The 25,714-nt window shown below is 32.3% G+C and overlaps 2 protein-coding genes across 3 annotated transcripts in view; one reads left to right on the top strand and one right to left on the bottom strand.

Annotated features, from left to right (window-relative positions):
- LOC126692087 (60S acidic ribosomal protein P2-like) overlaps positions 1–16,246 on the top strand; it is a 46,812-nt gene extending 30,566 nt beyond the window's left edge. The window contains exons 1-3 of one of the 2 annotated variants that reach the window (XM_050387561.1): positions 13,862–14,138; positions 15,260–15,498; positions 16,015–16,246. In XM_050387561.1, coding sequence (XP_050243518.1) covers positions 14,051–14,138; positions 15,260–15,498; positions 16,015–16,041 — 354 coding nt within the window. In that variant the 5' untranslated portion in view covers positions 13,862–14,050 and the 3' untranslated portion in view covers positions 16,042–16,246. Of the gene's footprint in view, positions 1–13,861; positions 14,139–15,259; positions 15,499–16,014 lie in introns of those variants that run through there. The other variant, XM_050387562.1, reaches the window with a different exon arrangement.
- Positions 16,247–16,737: 491 nt separating this feature from the next.
- On the bottom strand, positions 16,738–23,181 carry LOC126692086 (monodehydroascorbate reductase, seedling isozyme). The gene is made up of 10 exons (XM_050387560.1): positions 23,012–23,181; positions 22,358–22,429; positions 19,363–19,414; positions 19,146–19,226; positions 18,561–18,679; positions 18,242–18,461; positions 17,989–18,107; positions 17,781–17,906; positions 17,533–17,673; positions 16,738–17,260 (listed from the first exon to the last, which is right to left on the bottom strand). Exons 1-10 carry the CDS (start codon positions 23,060–23,062, stop codon positions 16,937–16,939), a joined length of 1,305 nt encoding a protein of 434 aa, XP_050243517.1. The 5' UTR covers positions 23,063–23,181; the 3' UTR covers positions 16,738–16,936.
- Positions 23,182–25,714: the final 2,533 nt, after the last annotated feature.

The raw sequence follows: 25,714 nt of genomic DNA, 5'->3' as shown, positions 1-25,714 counted from the left end.
ATATCAAAGTCTATGCAAACATGATGAGACTTTTCTAATTAACGTAGTCTTGCTTTTGGCGCGACATGTAACTTTTTAAGCTTGGTATCATACTTATACATTGCAATATTATGGTAGTTTCCGTGTTAAAAGTTGGACCTCATACTCTTAAAGTCAATTCAATTTTCATGTATTGAGAACAGTAAATAGTAAATAGCTAGCTTCTTATCAGTATTATTATTATTTTTTATTTATTTTTTAACTTAAAAACTTCTTATTAGTGAGTTTTTTTTTTTTTTTTTTTTTTTTTGGAACTAGAAAATTTTATTAAAAAACAAAGAAAATTACAAAGGAGAAAACAAAAGAGCCTCATCTTTAAGAACATTGATCAGACACGAGGGAGGGGGCAACTGAAGGTGAGTTGTAACATTTTTTATTTTTATATTTAGATAGTTACAATAATTGAACTTTAGAATCTCTGGCCTGTTTGGTAGAATAGTTCAAGCACACATTTTCAGTTTTTAAACAACATTATATACATTTTCATATACTTTTTCACGTACACATATTTCTAAAAATTACAAATAATATTACTCAAACTCCTCTACTAAACTGTAAGACTCTTGGCACTACTTATTGTTGTAACACCTATTCAAGGTGATCATGCATTTACCCATAAAAAAAATAATATTATTTTTAAAGATAAAAACCATAGAACCGTACCTAAGATCATAGTAATGTCTAGGTTAAAATTAACCATAAACCTAAACGAATCAATCAAAAAAAAAATTATGCTTCAAACGTGAATGTTTGAACTATTTTTTATTGTTGGTAACAGATTTATGTACTAATATTATATATATATATATATATATATTTTTTTTTTTTTTTTTTGTGTTAAAATATATATATTGGGTAGAAAAATAATTTCCAACTGTTTAAACTGAAATGCCCAACAAGAATTTAAACTTTATCTACAAAATACCCTCTTTCATGCAATTCTATAGAGTTCAATGAGAGGAGTACGCGTTTTCTTGAAAGTAGTCATCTTTATTAGTCTTTCACCATTCCCTAGAAATCAACTTTTTCTTTTTCCCACCAATTCCTTCTCTTTTCCTTTTCCTTGAAAGTAGTCATCTTTATTAGCCTTTCACCATTCCCTAGAAATCAACTTTTTCTTTTTCCCACCAATTCCTTCTCTTTTCCTTTTCCTTTCCTTCGATTCCCCCAAAACAATCCCGCTACATTACTTAATGGCACATCAACTATAAATGAATCCGATTAATGTGTGTCTTAAGAATACATTAAACTATCTATTTTTAAAAATATTTTCTTACAAATTGAAAAAATTGTCAATACTTTTTCAATTTCTGAAAAAAAAAAAAAAAATCTCAAAATAGTTAGTTATTGTGTGCCCTTAGACACACATTATGCTTCAAACGTGAATGTTTGAACTATTTTTTATTGTTGGTAACAGATTTATGTACTAATATATATATAATATATATTTTTTGGGTTAAAATATATATATATTGGGTAGAAAAATAATTTCCAACTGTTTAAACTAAAATGCCCAACAAGAATTTAAACTTTATCTACAAAATACCCTCTTTCATGCAATTCTATAGAGTTTATTGAGAGGTGTACGCGTTTTCTTGAAAGTAATCATCTTTATTAGTCTTTCACCATTCCCTAGAAATCAACTTTTTCTTTTTCCTACCAATTCCTTCTCTTTTCCTTTTCCTTTCCTTCGATTCCCCCAAAACAATCCCGCTACATTACTTATTGGCATTATGGCACACCAATTATAAATGGGTCTGATTAATGTGTGTCCTAAGAGTACACATTAAGCTATTTATTTTTGTAAATATTTTCTCGAAAATTGAAAAAATTGTCAATACTTTTTCAATTTCCAAAAAAAAATTTCCCAAAATAGTTAGTTATTGTGTGCCCTTAGGACACACATTAACAGAATCCACTATAAATTTGTCATCTACAAAGTGGTGAGTACTTTCAATTTCAACTCAATTGGGCCTACCACAACAAAAAAAGAAAAAAGAAAAAAAAAAGTAAGTAATAGATCAAAGCCATTAAGATTGAGCAGATATGTGATGATGTCTGTACATATGTTCTTTCCTCAAAGCTCCAATGCCAAAATATAACAAAATAAATGTCAAAATTAATTTTTTTTTTTTTTTTGTAATTACTGACATGTAATAGATCAAAGTAATAAATACAAATAAAAAAATTATTTTATGACAATACATGTGACCCCCACTAGAGAGAGCTCCGTGTCTCGACTCTGATGAGAAAGATGCCTTCCGAATCCACCCTCCACCGCTCCACGCACTCATCTTCAAAAGTCCAAAAAGAAGATAAGTGTGGGCTTCTAAAGTTATAATGAATAAAATTGAGAAAGCCAGACAAGGACAAGTCCAGCTAAAGAAATTGGAGATTCCAAGGCTCAAACATATTTTTTATAAGTGACAATTAAAGCGGGCCCAAGCAACAGTGGTTTATGATTTTTATGAATTAAGATCACTGTACAATATTCAGAAGCATGCAAGTCTCTAGGAATGAGTTTTACACACATATACACTTAAGGTCTGTTTGGATAGAACTTATTTTGCTGAAATTGAAAACTGAAAACATTGTAGCAAAATAATTTTTAAATGTGTGAATAGTACCGTGAACCCATTTTTAATGAAAAAGTTTATGAAAAGTGTAAGTTGTGGGTTCGTAAATAGTGCACATATACACTGTTCACGGTCAAAAGTTGCGGCTACTGTTCATAACAGTGATGAACAGTAGCGTTTTAGCGTCACAAAAAAAAAAAAAAAAAAAAAAAAAAAAAAAAAACTGAAACTTATACGTGAAACGCAGCAACTTCAGTGGATCCAAACACACACTTAGATTAAGCTAGAATAGAATTCTACATTGTATAAAAAAGAAAAAGAAAAAAAAGAAAAGAACCATGCAAGACAAATCTTAACAGTTCCTTCCACCCATAATTAATTAGATTTCTGAACTAATTTTTAGCTTCTTAAATTTTGTATTTACTCCCATGTTTGCATTTAATATATTATTCGGATCATATACCTACCCAAAAATTTGTCCCTTTTTCACTATAATTATTGTTGCATAAATGTCATGACTCTACTTATCAAAAAAATAAATAAATAAATAAATAAATAACTCCTCTTTTGGCCAAATATTGCAAAAACTGGAGTTTATTGTTGTTATAGACACTGTTCAAAGTTATTTAGCAAAATGAGGGGAGAAACTGAATTTCGGCAACAACGTTGCCGAAATTGTAAGAAAAAGTATGAGAGAGAAGAAAGTTGAGTGATGTGATTGGGAGGGAGAAAAAAATGAATTTTGGTAATCTCTTGTCCTACCCAAGCTCTGCCCGTGAAGTGCCCTAGTGGGAGTGCCCGAATGATTTACCAATTGTGACAACCAAGTTGCCGAAATTGTAGAGAATCAAGGAGAGAGAAAATATGAATTGTGGTAACCAAGTTGCCAAAAATTGGAGGAAAAAAAAGTGGTTGCTAAAATCTAGGGAGGAATTAAAAAAAAAGTGCTACGTCCATAATATTTTTACAACATTTTCACAACAAATCATAGGTGATTAGTAGTTATTAGTTCAAATTTGAATTTAACAGTGAGATTACTTTTTTAATCCAACAATAACAACCAGTAACAACCTGTCATTTAGGATTTGTTGTAAAAATGTTGTAAAACTATCATTTCTAAAAATAAAAAAAAATAAAATAAAAAAAAGTGGCAATTGATTTGTGGCAATGGCATTGCCAAAATAGAGGGGGGAAAATTTGTAGGAATGGATTTGTGGCAATGGCAATGGCATTGCTGACATAGAAGGGAAAAAAAAATTATGGGAATGAATTTGTGGCAATGGCATTGCTGAAATAGGAGGGAAAAAAAAATTTGTTGCAATTGGTTTGTGGCAATGGCATTGCCAAAATAGAGGGAAAAAAAATTGTGGCAATGGCGTTGCCGAAATAGGAGGGAAAAAGAAAATTTTGTTGCAATTGGTTTGTGGCAATGGCATTGCCAAAATAGAAGGAAAAAGAAAAAAAAATTTGTTTGATTTTTGGCATTGGCATCGCCAAAATATGAAATTGGAGGGGAGAGAGAGAGCTGTCTGAATAAAAAAAAAAATACAGTACACATATTCTTATTCTTCAGTAGTTTTTTGGATCTGTTTTGTGCGTATGTCATGTTCCTTCCTTGTATTGTAAGTGAAGAGTCAATCAACCAATCACGTCACATCTTCATCTGATTCTTATTCTCTATTTGGAATATATTCATTGATCATTCCCAATAAAACCACCTATTGATATCACGCCTAAATCTATCTCAGAGATTCTTTTTTGTCTTTTTATTTCTCCTCCCTCGCTGAAGAATTGTATCTCCTCATAAAGTACCCTTGACCGAAGCAGTTTGGTTTGTCTTTTTATTTCGTATTGTAAAAGTACCCTATGAAACAAATAATGATAGATTCAAGTACAATGAGTACATTGATTCTTATTCTTAAAAAAGGTACATAGATTCTTATAATACGAAATGGAAGAAAAAAAAATGATTGTGTGCACGCTGTAAACCAAAAAAAAAAGTACATAAATTCTTATAGAAGAAAAAAAATGATTGATGTGCACGCTGTAAACAAAAAAAAAAAAAACAACGAAAGTACATAGATTTTTACAATACAGAAGAAAAAAAATAATTAATGTGCACACAATAAACAAAAAAAGTAAAGAAAGTACATAGATTCTTACAATACGGAAAAAAATGATTGATGTGCACACTATAAAAAAAAAAAAAAAAAAAAAAAAAAAAAAAAAAAAGAAGAAAGTAAAGAAAGTACATAGATTTTTAGAGCATTCACAGCAGTGGAGCTAAAAATATAGCTATTTGGCACTACAAAAAGTTACTTTATCTATTTTACCTACTCACATGCTGCAGCAGTAGATCTATTTTAGCTTTTAACACAATAAAATAATATATCCACTACAATAAACAACAATTACAACCACTTGCAGCCGCTACCGCCACCGCCACTGACTCTTCCACCGCCGCCGCCGCAAACTCTTCCACCTCCTCCGCCGCCACCGCCACATGATAAAATAATATATTCTCTACAATAAACAACAATCACAGACATTGCCACCACCATTGTCATTACCACCACCGCCATTGCAACCACCACCATCAAAAAAAAAAAAAAAAAAATTCTCACCAATATTAGATAGTAATAACCTATTACTTAAAATTTATTGCAAAAATATTATGGTAACATTTCTTAATTTTATTTTCTTATTATTCTTTATTTTATTTTTCCCATTATCTTATTTTTTTTCATCCAAATACACATTTCTTTCTTTTCCTTCTCTTCTTTTTTTTTTTTTTTCCTCTTTGTTTTTCTCCTCCACACACGTACTCCTCTTATCTCATCCACCCTCAGCCACACCTTTTAACTTTCAACCATTTCTTATTTTTTATTGTTTTATCTTTTGGTTACTTTTTCTCCTCATCTCCTTCTCCATTTATTCAACTATTCTCTCTTTATTTCTCTGTCCAACCAAGCTTCAGTTCCGCTCAACCCAACTAAAGCAATGCCACTAGGTCCACCACCACGCCTCTATCAACCTCTAGTTCATGGTTTTTTTTTTTTTTTTTTTTTTGGTTCAAAGGAAAAAATTGCAGAAGAAACCATTTTGGCCATGGGTTTTGCCAATGTTTGCTTTTTTTTCTTTTTCTTTTTTCCTGTTAGTGGTGGGTTTGACGAGTGTGGGTGTGGTTGGGTTTGTGACTAATGTGGTGGTGGTGGTGGGGCTTGCCGTGGTGGTGGAGGTGGTGATTGATATTGGTGGTGGTGGGTTTGATGAGTGTGGGTATGGTTGGATTTGTGACTGATGTGGTGGTGGGGGTTGCCGTGGTCGGAGCTGGTCTGTGGCTGCATGTGTTAGCAGCATGGGTCAGGGGGGCGGCAACGTGAGAGGTCTGAAAGTTGAGAGATTGTGAGAGTTCTGAGAAGAAAAAAAAAAGAAAAAAAAAAGGAAAAAATAATATTTTAATCCGGCTAGAGGAATAAAAAATTATTATTATTTTTAACTCTCAGCTATAGTGCACATCCATAGATAGATGTGCATTATAGCAATGAAGCTAAAAAAAATAAGTTTAGCTCCACTGCTGTGCGACTGTTTTTGGTGGAGCTAAAATAGCTATATAGCTATTTAGCTCCACTGCTACAAGTGCTCTTATGTGCACGCTGTACAAAAAAAGCAAAAAAAGTAAATAGATTCTTACAATACGGAAGAAAAAAATGATTGATGTGCACGTTGTATAAAAAAGAAAAAAAAAAAAAACAAAAACAAAAACAAAGAAAGTACATAGATTCTTACAATACGGAAAAAAAAAAATGATTGATGTGCACACTGTAAACAAAAAAAAATAAAGAAATTGAGATATTTGCAAAGATTCTTTGCGGAGATTCTTTGCTGTGAATATATGTTTATAGTTAAGTAATTTATTTGTATAAGAGTGTCCCATCTGTGTTGTGTTGTATTTGGTCAATTGCGTATCTAATTATATAGTTTAAAATCTAAGAATTTAACTGATATGAAACTTGCATCCTATTTAAACAACAACACTAATGTTACTAAAATTTTCACAGTTCTTGTTTTCTACTATTTTTCCCCTATAAATTCCATCAACCTTCTTCTCCACTCTTATTCCCCTCATAATTCTACCAACCATTTTCAATTCATGCGTGCCATACATTCTACAAACAACTATAAGGAACATCACTTGCAAATATCTATTCGTTCTTTATCTCTTACAAGGTGAGTTACATTTCTTAAGTAGTTACTTTTCTTTTTATAATATTCATGTTAATATGTTTTAGGGGCATAGCTAAGCATGAAAATCTTGTTTTTGTTAAATTATTTGTTCATGCAAATCTTGTTTTTGTATTATGTGTTTTGCAACATAAATTGATTTGTATGATATGTTTTAAATTATTTGTCCATGAATACTTGCCTAAAATTTCATATAGCAAAAATATATTTCAAAATTGACATATATTTCCTTAAAGAAATACTTAGTTTGTTAGCCTATAATATAAATGTATGCCATAAGAAAACCAAAATAAAAAAAAAAAGGTTAATATATGCTCATAAACCTTAATATCTAAGTTTTAGGTATAATAATAATAATAAAAATTGTACGATATTAGAAATTTGTTTGATAATTATCGTATGGGTGCATGAGAACATTATATAATCTGTCTTGTTTTAAAAGAAGCAAAATGAAGATTATATAATCTGTCTTGTTTGTATTGCATTGCAATGGTTGTGTAGTGTTAATATATTAATACTGTTGTTATGTTTTAGTGTAGATGGTAGAAAAGTTATTCATTTTTCTCAATGGCACTGTTGTTCATTACTATTGTAATGGTCAAGGTTTCTTTTTGAGGAGATGCAATCCTTCAGCGAGGGAGGAGAAATAAAAAGACAAGGGTACTTGCCTTTTATTACGAAGAGGAGAAATAAAAATACAAAAAAGAATATCTGAGATAGATTTAGGCGTGATATCAATAGGTGGTTTTATTTGGAATGATCAATGAATATATTCTAAGCAGAGAATAAGAATCAAATGACGAGGTGAGGTGATTGGTTGATTGACTCTTCACTTACAATACAAGGAAGGAACATGACATACACACAAAACAGGTCAAAAAAACTACTGAATAATAAGAATATGTGTACTATATATTTTTTTTTATTCAGACAGCTCTCTCTCTCCTCCAATTTCCTATTTCAGCAATGCCATTGCCAAAAATCAAACAATTTTTTTTCTTTCTCCTTCTATTTCAGCAATGCCATTGCCACAAATTCATTCCCACAATTTTTTTCCCCTCTATTTCGGCAATGCCATTGCCACAAACCAATTGCAACAAAAGATTTTTTCCCTCCTATTTCAGCAATGCCATTGCCACAAATTCATTCCCACAATTTTTTTTCTCTTCTATTTCGACAATGCCATTTCAGCAATGTCATTGCCACAAATCCATTCCCACAAATTTTTTTTCCTCCTCTATTTTGGCAATGCCATTGCCATAAATCAATTGCCACTTTTTTTCTTTTTTTTTTTGAGAAATGATATGTGCATACCATTTTTACAACAAATTCCAAATGACAAGCTATTACTGGTTGTTATTAATGGATTAAAAAAGTAATCTCAGTGTTAAATTTGAACTAATAACAACTAATCACTTGTGATTTGTTGTAAAAATATTGTGGATGTAGCATTTTTTTTTTTTTAATTCCTCCCCAAATTTCGGCAACAACTTTTTTTTTCTCCCATTTTCGGCAACTTGGTTGCCACAATTCATATTTTCTCTCTCCTTAATTCCCTACAATTTCGGCAACTTGGTTGTCACAATTGGTAAACTATTCGAGCACTCCCTCTGGGGCACTTCATGGGCAGAGCTTGGGCAGGACAAGAATTTCAGTAATTTCATTACCGAAATTCATTTTTTTCTTCCTCCCAATCACATCACTCAACTTTCTTCTCTCTCATACTTTTTCTTACAATTTCAGCAATGGTGTTGCTAAAATTTAGTTTCTCTCCTCATTTTGCTAAATAACTTTGAATAGAGCTTATAATAACAATAAACTCCGTTTTTTTGCAATATTTGGCCAAAAGACTCGTCCAAAAAGAGTGGGTGAGACAATTTTTTTATAAAATAGAGATAAAAAAATAATAATAACTTACAGCATTATTTTATAATTGATTTATCGTCCAATTAGTTTATGTAATAAATACAATTTGAATCTTAAATTTCTTATTTGATGATAAGAAATTTACTAAAATCCTCGAAGAGGATGAGACTTCACTTGCTTTGTAAGGATAATTTAGTTTACTTTCGTAATGAATTTTTTTTTTTTTTTTTTGGAAAAAATTAAGAGACCATCTTTTTTTTTGGTTGTAAAGTGGACAACTAGAACTAGTGTCAATTGTTCAAAGTGTTTTTACATTTGCATGGTACATAGCTTTCTATTCCACCGCGTCATGTTTCAAAATCTCGTCAAATAAAGATGGCTCAAAGACCCTACGGGAGTGTTTGGATTTTGTGTTTCCATAACTCATAACTCTGTTTCCATCACTCATAACTCAAAAATGGTGAGACCCATAGTTGAAAAGTCTGTTTGGTTTTTCATAACTCTGTTTTCAGTTTTTGTTTCCATCACTTAATTCTCTGATTTTTGAGTGATGGGTTATGAAAACTGAAAACATATTTTAGGTGTTTTCAGTTTCCATAATTCTATTTTCAATGGCATTTCCGTAAATAACATCACATACCTAGTCCCACTGTTAGACTCAGCCGCAACATTTGACCCTCTCTTTTTCTTTTCTTTTTTTCTTTCTTCACTGGTTCGGTGCGTGCGGTTTCTTCATCCTTTTTTTTTTTCTTTCTTTTTTCTTCACACTAGGTGGCTTCTTCTTCTTCTTTCACTGCGTGTGGTTTCTAGGTTTTTATATTTTTTTTCCACTTTATGCGATTTCTGGGTTTTTTTTTTCTTCTTCTTTCACTGGGTTTAGGTTTTTTTTTTTTTTTTATTATTATTTCAGCAGGTTCGGGTTTCTGGGTTTTTTTTTTCTTCTTCTTCTTTCACTGGGTTCAGTGAGTTTGGGTTTCTAGTTTTTTTTTTTTTTTTTCATTGGGTTTGGTGAGTTTGGGTATTGGGGGTTGAAAAAAAGAAAAAGAAAAAAAAGAAGTAAAAGCTACACTAAGTGACAGGTATGAGGCCCACAAACAGTTGAAAAATATTGAATGATGACAAGTGAGTGATGGTGCCAAACGGGATGGGGTGTTTTTAGTGATGAGTGATAAGTGATAGGTAATGAGTGACAGAAATTAAGTGAAGAGTGATGAGTGATCAAAAAAAAAATCCAAACAAGGCCTACAAGTCAACCAGACACCTCAAATGCCATACACATAATAATCCTTACACCACTAAAGATTTTTCATCAAACAAATAGTGTCACCAACCAAAAAAGAAGAAGAAAACAAAAAATTTAGATCGATTCAAAGACCTAATAATGGAGAAATGAGCTCAAACACCTCACAAATTACTTCACCATATACGTTGTGTTCGTTTGTTGGTGTATGAGAGGATTGTAATTTTATTCTATTTGATGTGATTACAGGTGGTTCAATACCCTTATATTGAGCTTCAATTTGATCAATCAAGGACTTCGATAATTATTTGACTTTGTGTTTAAAAGAATGTTGGTTCAGCATTGTCCCCCATTAAGAGTAGAGGCGACTCAATCATTAGGCCATTTAGGCAATAGTGGGCCCAAACAAAAGAATATCTCTTAAAATAGAATATTCGTCTTATAATATTGCAAAAAAAAATAATAATAAATAAAAAAGTATTTCAAAAAAACATGATAATAAATTAAAAGAAGAAGAAGTAAGGTCTTATATTATAGGATTTTTTTTTTTTTTGAGTAAATATGATTGGACTGTGAAAATCTTATAATACCTCACCATAATGGCCACCTAGATTGTTTTCTTTCTCCCCTTTAAAACAATAAGACATGATATCTCAACAATTCAAGAAGTCAAAAATTTTAATTTTTTGATATCTCGATACTTACAATAATGGGGTCTGAGAATTTGAATCCTAGACGTTCCTAATAAAAACATTAAAACGTATTAATTGAACTATAAGACTCTTGATCTAAAAATTCGAACTTAAACAAACAAAAACCTTATCAACAGAATAGGCTCTTAGAGAAAAACCTGTGGCTTCATTGGACTGTGCCTTTGCTTTATTAGGATTTCCGCTTCCCCTATATTATAACAGGTAACAGGCCTGAGTCCAGTAGCTATTGAACACCTTCAGCTCCAGCTTATCGTAATGAGGTCCAATGAAGATTGTTTCTAAATAAAAGAAATTTTAAAAAAAATTAAAAAAAAATTTAAAAAAAAAGATAAAATAAAATAAAAAAAGGTCCAGTGAAGATTGTGGGCTTTGGCTATCATGAATTTTTGTCCAAATTGCGATCTTTCCATGCCCACCTATGACTTATTGATATAAACAAAGGCAAAGAACAAACCCTATATGTTATAATGAGTCATTCTCACACAATTCTACTATCTTACATTTTCTCAATCTTGATGTGAATAACCTACTAGTTGATTCAGTTGGCCTTGTACCCTTGTACTGCTGTGCATCAATTTTTCTATGAAGAAAAAAGAAATCTTTTTTTTTTTTTTTTTGGTTGATGAAAGACAATTTCATTAAAGAACTAAACACCAAAACAAAGTTCAGGACATATCCTGTTAAAATACATCCCATTGAGGTCTCCCTCAAAAACATCTAAGATGTCCACAGGCGAACTATCATAAAACTCATCCTTGCTAAACCATTAGCACATTGATTGCCCTGCCGGAAACAATGCTTAATACGAACTTGATGGAATTGGGTGAGAAGTTGCCTACAATCATCCAAAATAGGAGATATAATTTCATTTACATAATCTGCATTCCACAACACATCAACAATGGACTTGGCATCCATCTCAATTTCAAGACAAAGTATATTTAAAGTGCAACAACACAGCTTCAGGCCTTCACGCAGCCCCCCATAACACAGCAGCAAAGTTGCTGGTGACTCCAATTCACTTACTAAACCTAACCACCCAATGCCCATCATCATTCCTCACCACTCCCCCACAACTAGCCAGGCCGTGAGGCTCACTACAAGATTCATCCGTGTTCAATTTCTTCCACCCTTGCTTAGGCCGCTCCCATCAAATCCTCTTTAATGAGAAAAAAGAAATCATGGCATTCATGAGAGCTCCTTTTCATGAGCTATCTTGAAATTGCCCCCAAAGTGAGAGTACTAACCATAGTTTCCCAATTAATTAATGCGTTGATTAATTATAATTATATATGAAACAAAGGAAGAATTATATATAAAATAAATAAAACATTTTACTCATATAATTGAAACCATTTTAATAACTACTATACGATTTGTTCTACGAATACAACAAACTGTTATAATATTTTCACAATAATTGAGATGTCAATCCCTCATATATTAAAATTAAATTAAATAGAATAATAAAATATTAGACTTGGACTACCAAAACTAAAAATAAGAGTGTTATGAAAATGTTGTATCCTTAGACTTTCTTACTTGAAATTCTAATTGAGTTCCCTAAAGTCTCATAAGAGCATTATTATCAGGTGACATTTGACACACCAAACATCTAAAATCAACCTTCATCGAATGTCTCAAATCTCAAATTTTTTGACACACAGCTACAGTACCGTCTCATATTTGAGACGGTACGGACAAATATGCCAAAATTTTTATTGTTATTTTATATATTTTTTCTCTCTCCTCCCAACACATATCTCTCTCTCCGCCTAGTTCTCTCTCTCCGTCTGGTTCTCTTTCTCAACTCTCATCTCTATCGTATCTCTCTTTCCTCAGTCATTCTCAAACGCAAATGCAAACTCAAGGTCTCCCTTAAAAACAAAACACAAAAACTCTCTAAAGATCACTCAAAAGCAAAACCGCCGATCAATTTTCTTTGTTGATTTTCCTAATTCCCCATCTCTCTTCGGCACTCCCTCTCAACCTTCGATCTCTCTAACTCTGACCCAAACTCTCATCTCTGTCTAGCCCTCTCTGTTGCTCTTTCACAGCCACGCCGATCTCACCACAGTGACCGCCGCGCCGCTACGCCGAGCTTCGTGCCCTCCACCACGTCACGCCACGCCGCGCCGTCGAGCTTGCCGTACCATCCGCCACGCCACACCGCCGAGCTTGCCGTGTCATCCACCCCCACGCCGTCGATCTCTCACAGTGTGAGACATTTCTTATCCTTTTGTTTTCTGATGGTGGTTTTTTTTTTTTTTTTTTTTTGGTTGCCGTGGGTTTTATTGTTGTGGCTATTGGTTGATTTTCATTGGTTGTGGTGGTGGCTTTTTTTGTTGTTGCCGGTAGGTTGTGAGGTTCAAGCTTATCTACAGGGATTGGAGGTTCGGTTTGTTTGATTTGGGATGGGTTTTGAGGTTTGTGAATGTGGTGGGTTGTGGGTTAGTTGTGGCAGTGGTATTGTAATTTGGTGGTTGTGGTGGCTGTCGGTGTTGTTGGTGTGGCCGTGGTTGTTGTTGTTGGCCGTTGTTGTGGCAGTGGTGGTTGTGCCGTTGTTGTTGTTGTTGTTGTTGTTGTTGTTGATGAGAGGATATATATTATTTTAATGTGTTGTGAATATTATTTTAACGTATAGAATTGAAGTTAGAACATTGATAAATGATATATTGTAAAATGATGTACTAAAATGATAAAATAGGTTTTTGACGTGTCAAAATGATATTTTTTATAAAAGAGCCGATGAGAATGCACTAAGATCGTAGATTCAAAATTCCTAACCAAACTTATTTAGGGGCCACTCCTAAAAAAAATTCATTGTAAGTACTTGTGTATGAGAAACAAGGGACTACACAAGAAAGTATCAGATATTTTAAGAGTATTGAATATTAATGTTAGGAAAATTAAAAATAAAAGGGTGAATAAAAAAAAATTTTAAAAAAAAATTCCTAACCAAACTTATTAGGGGCCACTCCTAAAAAAATTCATTGTAAGTACTTGTGTATGAGAAACAAGGGACTACACAAGAAACTATCAGATATTTTAAGAGTATTGAATATTAATGTTAGGAAAATTAAAAATAAAAGGGTGAATAAAAAAAATAAATTTAAAAAAAAAATAAAAATAAAAATAAAAAAAAAAAGAAGAAGAAGACCGTGAGATCACGTGATAGGCCTGCATGTTAAGCCCAGACCCGATTTGGAATTCAGACCCGAACCAAATAGACACGTTTCTTGTACTCCACGTCGTACTACAAAAGCCCTAGTGTCTTCTACACACATATAAAACCCTCTTTTCTCGGCCTTTATTTTGTTGCCTCTAAAAATTTGGATTGCTAGGGTTTGTGAGTTGTTGAGTAGAGAAAGATGAAGGTGATCGCTGCGTATTTGCTTGCTGTGTTGGGAGGGAACACCACCCCTTCTGCTGAAGACATCAAGAACATTCTCGGCTCTGGTTATTTTTACACACTTAAAAAATGAATAAATAAATAAAAGCTTTCTTTTTTTACTTGTTTACTTGTATAAACATGTTTGTTTTGTATAGATCTATGTATGACTGGTTTTTTGTTATACATGACTCATGTTTTCTTGGCTTTAGGATAAATTGCAAAAAGGGAGTTACAATTTTTTTTTTTTTTTTAATATATGTACTGTGTAGGTGTAGTATTTTATTATTATTAGGATAAAATTCTATTTGGTCTCTAAACTTTAACAATAATTTGTTTTCAATTCCTAAAACTTTAAAAAATTCTTTTTTCATCCTTAAACTTTATAAGGAGTTTTTTTAATAGTTAGAAACAACAAAAGTTTGTTTTTCATTCCTAAAACTTTAAAAAGTTGTTTTTTCATCCCTAAACTTTATAAAGAGTTTTTTTAATAGTTAGAAACAACAAAAGTTTGTTTTTCGTTACTAAAACTTTAAAAAGTTGTTTTTTCATCCTTAAACTTTATAAAGAGTTTTTTTAATAGTTAGAAACAAGAATAGGGATGAAAAAGAACTCTCTTTTTTTCAATAGTTTAGGGATGAAAAATAAACTTTTAATAAAGTTTATGGACATAATAAAAAATCTTCAATAGTTTAGGGAAGAAAGATACGAACTTTTCAATAGTTTAGTGATGAAAAATGGACTTCTTCAAATTTAAGGATGAAAAAGAAACTTTTGGTAAAGTTTAGGAACTAAAATAGTATTTTACCTTTATTATTATTATTTTTTTATGTTTCTTATTTTGAAGAGAGAAAAAAATATATTGTCGACCCATCTTTTGGCTTGGGAGTTGGGAGTGCCATTGTTTGAATTCAATGTAATGTGACTTATGTTAATTAGTTTGGAAATGGGAGTTGTGAATAATGTGACTTGTTATTATTGGAGACCATACATAAGACTGCTAATATGATATTCATTGTGTTACTGTTGGATTCTATAATGCTGATTTTGGATTATCTGTTTGCTTAGTTTTGTTGGGGACAAGCCTTGTAGCACAAGTTGTTGGTTTGTTTTTCTCTATTGTGGAAATCCCCCTTGCATTAATGTACCACAATTGGCTGAGACTTCTTTATTGTTTCATTGTTTACAGTTGGTGCTGAAGCTGATGATGACAAGATTGAGCTTCTTCTGTCACAAGTTAAGGGAAAAGACATAACAGAACTTATTGCTGCTGGGCGAGAGAAGCTGGCCTCAGTGCCTTCTGGTGGTGGTGCTGCGGTTGCAGTGGCAGTTGCAGGTGGTGCTGATACTGGTGCCACTGCTGCTGCCGCTGCTCCTGCTGCTGCTGAGTCTAAGAAAGAGGAAAAGGAGGAGTCAGAGGAGGAAGATGTAAGCCTTTCTTGACATAATCCTTTTGGAACTAGTACATTAATTTTGCACTACTCATATTTTGATAATTGCCTAGATCATAGTCTGCACTTTTTTACAAGAAGATTTCAGTTGAAAGTTGCAAATCATAAAACCATTTCTTGCCCATGTTGTGAGAAGGAGTTGTACATGCTTTATTAACATGCATTATCATTTGAGTCATTTGTGTGGTGCTTTTTTACATGAAGATTTCAGTTGAAAGTTGCATATTGCAAATCATAAAACCATTTCTTGCCCATGTTGTGAGAAGGAGTTGTACGTGCTTTATTAACATGCATTATCATTCGAGTCATTTTTGTGGTGCATATGCCAATATGCTGTGTAAGGATCATATCATAACATGCCTTTCTGAAACCATCATGTCATACTACTTCTGTTTGCAGGCACTGAAATATATATATATATATATATATATATATGTATCTGAACTGTTGGATTTTATCTAATTGTTTTCTCTTTTACTTGAACTTGTTGCAGGGTGGTCTCTTTGGTCTCTTTGATTAAGGGGTTGATCGTTTTTCTCTCCATTCGAAGCCCTTCTCAATTCAGAGCTCCTAATTAGATGTTGAAGTTTACTCATGTAGAGTAACCTAGTTTCAGTTAACATTAGGTAGAAAAGACGCCTTATGAGTGCAGCTATTCTGATTTTAATTTTTCAGTGTATGGGAATTTGGTTTGTTATGTTATGGATATCATATCTTTCTTTTTTCTTGCATGCAATTGGTGGATTTGCTATAATCTTCAAGGAGTTGCTCTCACACCTAAATATTTGTGAAGCAAACAGAGACCAAGTAAATTGTTGACTTACAGTAATCTTCAATACTGCTTCACAAACAATTTACTATATACATACATTTCAATCTTGTCATCAATTCACAAACAATTAGTAAAATTGCCACTCCTATTACCATATATATACGTTTTAACCAATTTAGGGGGGACATGAGAAGATTTGACAACATAGCCTTAATCCTAGAATCCTGATAATTGGATGTCTTTATTGCAAACACCAACCTCCAAGCGGTGCCGATTGAGCCACGAGTCTTGGCAAACCTTTGTCCCAAAATTATGGGGCGGTTATACTCAAAGCAATGGGGTAGCCATTCACAACCGAATTAAGGATGAAAAGTTTTACAATTTATGTTTCTGCAGTTGCACACTATTGGAAATTTAAGCACCTAATATATAACAATTTGGACCTAAATAACCAGCAGTAAACGTAACAAATTATTAAATTCAAAGCTACAATAAGGAACGAGTATCTGCAGCTCATAGTTCATAATTTACCAAATCAAAACATAAGTGATTAGGAAAACAAAAGCCAACAGTTTTATGTAATCTACATAGACAAGAAGTGGCATCAAAAGCTATCCATCTTCCCCCCTATGGAAGAAGGTTTTCATATCTTGCAAGCAAAGGAAAGACCCTCCTTTGATAGCACATCCAAATTCTCAACAGGAGGTTGCACCCTTGCAACTTTGGCAATAGCCTTGTTTTCCTCAGGAGTCCCACCCTCCAGGAAAGCTCCCAATACCTTCCCATCTTTGATCCAGTATGATCCGAACTTGGGCTTCGGTGTTTCTGGGTTATTGTCTCCAAATATCACTGTGTCACCCACATTGTCACCATAGAATTGCCATGACAGATCAAATGAGCGAGAATAGAAGAATGGAAGGTAGTCATACTCCTCAATTGTTTTCCCCTCCTCACTTGCCTTGATGGCCTGCAAAAACAGTATGTAAATTTTATTTTTTATTTTCATAAAAGTACAATAAATGTAATTATGAGAGAGCCATCTACAATAAAGAGAATTTCAAAGAAAGGAAGAGCAAGTGAGAAGATTTAGCAGGAGGCACAGAAACAAAAGTTACAAAATTGGAAATTATCCCCAATTTTTGGGGATAAAAAGAAATTTTATTGGTGATCCAATTTCAGAAAGAAGCATTTAGATGGGCTCATAATTTGTGAAGATGAGACAATTGAGAAGGTGCACACCTTCACAGCCTGCTCAGCAGATTTGCGTGAATGGTCAACATGTTCAACTCTTCTCAACTCCTTGTACAATTTCAAAGGGAAAGTGGCCACATCGCCTACAGCATATACATTAGGCACGCTTGTTTTGAAGAATGAGTCAGTCTGCAATCAACAAGTTGTGTCATAAGCTAAAATTTCAAAATTACCATCTGACACATACCTGGTAATTATATGTCAAGACATCAACACTAATCATATGTCACAATTACCTTAATGCCACCTTTCTCCTCTTCAACCTGACCTTTGAATAATGTTGTAAGAGGCCTTCCCCCAACACCAACAACAACAATGTCAGCTTCTAGCACCCTGCCATCCTTAAGCTTCACTTCCTTTACCTGAAAGATATGCAAAATATTTCCATAAAACTTTCAGTCTCATAGATAATGTGAACATTTACCTCTCCATTTGAATACTTACCTCTCCATTTGAATCAGCTGTAAACCCAACAGCAACTGTTCCCTTGATAATTTGGATTCCTTTGTTTTTATAAAAACCCTCATAGAAAGCAGCTATATCAGCAGTGAAAAGCCGAGGCACTGCAAAAACACAGCCTGAATTAGGAAACAAAGCATCTACCAATAAAATCCAAGAATGAATAGGCATCTACTTACAAGAACTAAATAGTCAAATTAATAATACAAAATAATGCCTTAAATTAGTCTCCACTTACTGCACCATGGTTCAGGGTAAACCATTTTGACATCCAAATTGTTGATTTTCATAACCGCACTAAGCTCAAGACCAATATAGCCTCCTCCAACAATCACAACCTTCCCATTCTTCTTTGCTTTGATAGCTTCTACAAGCTTATCAGCATCATCAACTTCTCTCAAGTAGTAGATGTTTTTGGCATCAGCTCCTTGTACGCCAAAATCTGTCAACCTGATAACCTGCAAAATAGCAAATTAAATAATAATAATAATTACACAGTGCAAACAAGATGGGAAAGGCATGCAAGAGTGGTTTTCTGGAAATCCTCAGTAACTTACAGATGAACCAGTTGCAATAATCAAAATCTGATAATTGAAAGTTTCTCCAGCAGCACTAATCAGAGTTTTGGCAGCAAGATCTGCTTTAACTATTTCTGTGCTGAGGATCAATTCTATTCCTGCAACCATAAATCAAATTTCAACGAGAACATGTTAACTAAGCCATTCTCTACTGGACATCTATAAATTATGGACAAAACTTAGATACAATATTTAGGTGTTGTTCCTTAAGTGTCACATGGGATGGAAGTGTCTTCATGTAAAAAAGCACCACACAAATGACTCAAATGATAATGCATGTTAATAAAGCATGTACAACTCCTTCTCACAACATGGGCAAGAAATGGTTTTATGATTTGCAACTTTCAACTGAAATCTTCTTGTAAAAAAGTGCAGACTATGATTTAGGGATGGAACAACACCTAAGTATTGTATCTAAGTTTTGCCCATAAATTATAAGCTACCAAAACACAGAAATGATCAATGACTACTTCCTTAATATCCTTAGATTATTAGCATCCACTATAGAAACTTCTTGTAAATTGATACTAAATTAGAAGTGACATTTAATGTGTGAAGCATAACCTTTCTCTTTGTACCACTCTGGAAGCAATCTCTCTCCTCCACTTCCAACACAGACATGGAACCCAGGGAGTCTGGCAGGAGCTGTGAAATACATGGAACAAGACCGAGTTAATGATCAATGGTATAGTGGGTTGTAAGTAAAAGGCCAGCAGTACAACACTCTAGCTTAGATCTAAATTCAGTCAAACAAACTAAGTATAAAAATAATGCTACTCACACTCAGGGAATAGGTAGGCCTTGCTAAGTGCCGGACGTTCATAAGGTGCCACCTGAAAATAGGAAAGCGTGAATCAGGGAACATGCAATAGAAGTTTATTACAGGAGGTAATAAAAGCATAATCCATGAACTGCTGTAACAGAAGAAAATTTTCAATCACTAAGTAGCATACAGATGAAAGTTTTTGTCATATTGGTGAATTTTAATATAAAATATATCCTGTATTGTTTAGTGGTTAAATTTGGGGGTCATGTAATTTACTTCCAAGCAGGATGAAACATCTTAGAATCATAGTTGATCACATGATCGAATACTACAATTTTCCAACATGTTCAATTTTTGCAACTATGTTATTTTCTCTATCGATTAATGTGCTTTACTTCACACAACATCTCACATGATTTGAGTTCTACAACTAGGCTCCATGAGACCTTAGTGCTTCTGATGCAAAGGCTGCTTAGGCCCACAGCTGATGCTGAATGAAACAGTGGAAAAAATTGAGAAATAAGATCAGCAATACAACTCATCTGCTTTATGAGTTGTCAAGCCAGGATCAAGACGAATAGAATGAGATATAAGAGTGCTAGAGCATATAATAATATGATAAAGAAACAAACAATTCTTTCTTCTTAGATCCCCTATATCCCTTTTTATGATAAAACTTCACCTTCCATAGACGTCTAACAAATCTAAGAAACATAACAAAGATAGAGATAATAGAAAGAAAATAAATCTAAAATCCTAATTCAAAATTCAAATGGAAATACTAAGTCGCCCAGGATTCAATAAGGAAACATTAGTGACAGTCTTTTTTTTTATTTTTTTATAAGTCAATTATAAAACATAATTAACTCTGCCTATGTATGTGCTTACTGCTGAGTGTCATGTATTTTATTCATAGCCAATCCTGTCTGGAAAGAGAAAGGTTGCAGTAGGTTGACGGTTAGCATAAAATTTAATCACTCTATTATGAATGTAAAAAATGAGTACCTCTAAAATATATTAAGTTTATTAAGGATATGTATGATGGAGCTATAACTAGTGTGAGAACAAGTGTAGGCATCTCAAGTGAGTTTCCTATCACCATATGTTTGCATCAAGAATCAACGTTAAGCCCAAATCTCTCTGCTTTAGTGACGAATCAGCTCACTAAATTGATTCAAAAGGAAGTCCCATGATGAATGATTTTTGGAGATGATATAATCTTAGTGGTTAACACTAGACATGAAGTTAATGTAGAATCTAAAGGCTTTTGGTTAAGTAGGACTAAAGCAGAGTACATATAAAGTAAATTTAGTAAAATTAAACACAAAGATGAAGGGGTTGTAAGACTAAGGTCAAGAGATGCAAAGAGCAAGAGTTTTCAAAATCTTGGATCCATAATTCAAAGATATTGATAGATTGAAGAGGATGTGAATCATAAGATAAAACAAGGGTTTTCAAAATCTTGGATCCATAATTCAAAAATATTGATAGATTGAAGAGGACGTGAATCAGAAGATAAAAGTAATGTGGATGATGTGGAAAAGCATTTTAGGAGTATTGTGTGATCCTATATAATACCTATTAAGTTAAAGGAGCAATTTTATAAGACTACTATAAGATCAGCTACACTCTATGGTACTGAATTTTATTAAGAAGAAACCTATTCATAAATTGAGTGTAGCGGTTCTCCAAAAACAAAAACAAAAAAAATTTGAGTGTAGCTAAAATGAGAATATTAAGATGGATAAGTACAAATACAAAGAAAGATAGGAATCAAAATGAGGAAATTTGCTTAAAGATTAGGGTGAACCCTATTGATGAAAAGATGAGGAAGAATTACTTGAAAAGGTTTGGTCATATTTAGAGGAGGGGGGGATTAATACTCCAATGAGAAATAGTGAGTTGATTCAAGTTGAGGGAATAAAAAATATATAGATTACGACCACCAAAAAAAAAAAAAAACCATTAATTTTGTAGTAAAAAATGACATATCAATTAAAGAAGTGACAAAAAGTATTCAGATAGAATAGGAAATAAAAAATTGCATTTGATCAACCTTGACTAGACTATTGAAGATTCACAAAATTTTTGGTATTAAGACTTAATTTTTGTTTTAGTGGTTGTAATTATAAACCATAATTCTTGTTTTTGTTCTGCGTACAAATTGTATAAAAATATCTCGTTTGTGAAAGTAAATAAAGGAAGCTATTATTATCTCAATTAAACCATGAGCAATACAATGTGGAAATAAAGATGTCAGGAACATCATGAATTCTAACACCGACTAGATGAACTTGACCAGATGAACTTCACCATAAGCAAATGAAGTGTCCTGGCATAAAATTATGCATTATTGCATTTGTATCCAAATTTTAAAATTGTACCACACTAAGTACACAAACACATTGTGACACTGAACACAATAATTCTTGGAAAAGACATGACATGTTAGGGATAAGAAAATTAATTAATATATCTTTACACATTTTATTTATTTTTAGACATACTTTATGTTTATTTCAAGTTCTGAAAATAAATAACAACAATCAAAATCTTTTAAAACACATCTAAAATCAAAAGTAATTTTTTAAAATAAAACAAACTATATTTTTTCTTCCCAACACACGCATATTTGAGAGCATCCTAATGTGTGACCCGCCAATGATTTGGGGGTGTCGATGCTTCTTATAGATACCATATCTTTCAATGTAAAATAGATTATAAAAATTATTTTAAAAAAAAAAACAAAAAAAAAACAAGTGATACAACAATTTAAAACCTAGGAAGCATACATGAGCACAAACACAGACACGAATACGGGTATGACACGGCGATAAGAGCAATTTCTGGAAAATTATAACATGACATAGCAGATACAACCCAAATGAAGTTTAAGTGCTTCCTAGTTTAAAACCTTTGCAGTCAACGTAACAAAACAGTGACCAGAATGCCAGACGCCCCAATCGCATAATATATGTAACTGAGTCTACAATGGCATAGAAAAACATACCGCCTCTTTGGAAATGATTGCCAGCTCTCCTGGCTTAACACCCTGTTTGGCAAATTCCCTAGCCGCATATCCCTATAACATCAACAACATTCAATTCAGAATAAGAAAACAAAAATTCATCTCCACAAACCTCTCTAAACACAACCTATAGAATATATAACACCACCATTTTATATATGCAATATTGTTTCACTTTCTAATGAATCAAAATCCGAACATAATTTGTCATTTTTGTTTTAAATCCGGCCAGAAAAACCTAATTCACTTCGCTAATTTCCAAAACACAACAGAGATTCAATGAAACGCTTAGTTAATTATATTTAATCCTCAAATATTCAGAAAAATCAATTAAATCCTCAATTATTTGGATATATTTATATATTTACAAAAAGCAACCACTATAGTTCATAGTGTTGACTGAAAACGCTAAGAAAATGAAAATTAGAAAAAGGCATATAGATCTGTGTTCTGTGTAAACAAAACTATAATTCAGATTAACAATTCAAAATCGAAAAACGAAAAATCATCAGCGATCCAAATAAATCAAACAGATAGCAGCTAAAAACTGTAAAATTTACAAGGACAAAAGCAAAGGTATCTGATCGTGAAAACGAAAAAAAGAATAGTCTGAGAGCAAATGATCGAGAAACTCACGGCTGAGACTCCGCCACCGACGATCACGTACTTGAAGCTCTTCGCCGCCATTGATGATGATCGAAATGGAGCTTTTGTGCCTTTTTTGCTTTTGCTATGAACTGAGAGACTTGTGTGTGTGTGTGTGTGTGTGTGTGTGTGTATCTGTTTTGAACAGATAGAAGAGGAAAAATTCAATGCGATTAGGTGTGACCGTGCGAGATATGCGATCTTTTGACCGTCACGTGGCAGTATTTTGACCGTCCACTCTGCTGACGGTGCATCCTCCCGACATCCTATTGCAGATCTTTTTTCTTTTCTTTTTTTTTGGATAAAAAATGATAGCCTTATTTGTTCGAAGATAATTTTTGTTCTTTTTATCAGTTTGAAATAACATGTTAAAAGTAAATTAATAATTTTCCATAAAATAATAGATGATAATTTTTTTTTTCCTTTAACTTTTTGGGAAAATAAAATACGGCTGAGAGAGTATAAGTAAGACTTGGCTTTATAATTTTGAACAAAAATGTGATCTTTGATTATTAGAGGGGGAAAAATTGAAATATACATGGTCAAAGAAAAAAAAAATTGGAATTTATAAATATACTAAAATTCCCTAAAAAAAGAAATATATAATTATATGTACTAAAATTATGGATCTAGCGATGAGAGCTGTTGTGTAATGCAAAATTGCAAACCATTTTGATTTTTTATCATGTTTGGAAACAAATAAACTCCTAGCTTCTTATTATATGTCTAGAATGTAGAATTACCCAAAACAAGAACAGGTTCAAATTCAAGCCCTCTCTCTCTCTCTTATAATCATTTTATTTTCTTTTTCTTTCAAAAACCCGTATCTATTTTAGCCTAAAAACCTTTTTTTTTTATCTTACATAACCATTTTTCAAAAATATCCACAATTAGATTATTTATTTTACCTTCTAAAAAAATATTAATTTTTTTATTTTACACAACCACTTTTCAAAAATATCCACAATCAAATTATTTATTCAACCTTCTAAAAAAATATTATTTATTCTACGTTGTATTTTATTTAAATAATTATTTTTCATTCTTTTTTATTATTATCTTCATAGAGAGAGCGTGTGCGGGAATTTGATGAGAAATGAGAGCAAGAAAAAGGAAGAAAATAAAATAAAATATTGAAATACAATATGAATAGTGCTTGTATATATATAAATATATATATATATATATATAATTATCATAACAACCATGTATTTTTATAAATCTTTGCATGATCATTGTTTGATGTGAATAAATTTTGAGTTTGATTGATTAAAATGTAGCCCTTATTATATATACTAGCCTCATCACACACGCAAATTTGCGCGTGTGATGAGATTTTTTTTTTTTTTTTTTTGTCTAGTATCATAATTTTCCTTTGAAAATTTTTTTTGGATAACTTTGTTTTGAAGACATGGATTAGTGAAAGAGTGTCATATTTTGTAGGCATTTTAAATGGAATTAGAGATATATTTTTACCGGGTTGTCCTCAAATTTTTTTTCCTGTTAAATGTAATGTTTAGGGGTATTTCTGAACCACATAAAAGTCCAGTACAAAAAGAGAAATCCTCTTATATATATACTAGCCACATCACACACATTTTGCATGTGCAATGAGGCTTTTTTTTTTTTTTTTTAGGTCTATTGTATGTGGTGTTGAGGGTAATATCAAAGTGGATTGAGAAGTTTTTTTAATTTTTGAAGAAGTTTGTTTTGAAGACATAGATTAGTAGGAGAGTCAAGAGTGTCATATTTTGTAAGCATTTTACTTGGAGTTTGAAATATATTTTTACCGGATTGTTCTCAAGTTTTGTCTCTATTAAACATAGGGTCTAGTGGTATTTCTGAACCACGTAGAGATATCTTATACCATGTTCGTCACGACCCAAACTTGATACCTGGATTTATAACCATAATCGGCATGCTAATATCAAACTTGAACTTGATATTAACAACAACCAACTAAACATTTTCACAAAAGCTTTCATCTTTCTTTTCATTCTTATTTGTTTACTTTATTAATAAAAAAATTTTTACTTTATATTTAGAGCATTTACATGTACGCAAAGAACAACATAATCCACCGGTCATTCAAATTTCACACTTTCACATAATACATCTTTGATTATACTAAAATATACAACTCTCATCAGCAGATCCTAAAATACATAATACTACATAGCTAAATATCAAACTGCCAAAATAGGGTTGTACTTGTAAAACTAAAACCAGCTCCTCCCAAAATTTGACCAAGGCTCCCTCTACTCTAGAATAAATTTTTTTGACTAAAATAGTAAAAGGGGTAAGCTACACAGCTCAGTAAAGGTAAGTTACATAAGAATTGAATAAGAATACATGTAAATCAAATTATTTCATTTTATAAATATTTAGATAGGAGAACATCTTTTCATGCATAATATTTTATACTATTCATAATAATAAATTATATATTTTTCATAGAAAAATAATTATTCTCATTTTACTTATTAGAATAATATTACAAAACCTTTCAAACTAAAATTCTTTCATTTCTTACAAATACACCAAACTTGACAATTTCATAAATTACTAATATATATATATATATAAACACTAATACGAGTGCTTTATTTGGATTTTTTTTTTTTTTTTGAGAGAAAGTTTACACTAATTCTTCTTTTTTTGAGAGAGAGTGCTTTATTTAGATGATTGTGGCGT

This window comes from Quercus robur, chromosome 7, assembly GCF_932294415.1.
Source record: "Quercus robur chromosome 7, dhQueRobu3.1, whole genome shotgun sequence".
NCBI lineage: Eukaryota > Viridiplantae > Streptophyta > Magnoliopsida > Fagales > Fagaceae > Quercus > Quercus robur.
This window is presented reverse-complemented; position numbering and strand designations above follow the sequence as displayed.

What these genes read in the sequence shown, in the direction of transcription:
- LOC126692086 (XM_050387560.1), bottom strand. Translation starts at nt 23,062, where the DNA reads ATGGCGGCGAAGAGCTTCAAGTACGTGATCGTCGGTGGCGGAGTCTCA. An exon ending in TTATTGCAACTGGTTCATCT is followed by an intron (nt 18,462 to 18,560) that starts GTAAGTTACTGA and finishes GCTATTTTGCAG; the next exon opens with GTTATCAGGTTGACAGATTT. An exon ending in TTACCCTGAACCATGGTGCA is followed by an intron (nt 18,108 to 18,241) that starts GTAAGTGGAGAC and finishes GTGTTTTTGCAG; the next exon opens with TGCCTCGGCTTTTCACTGCT.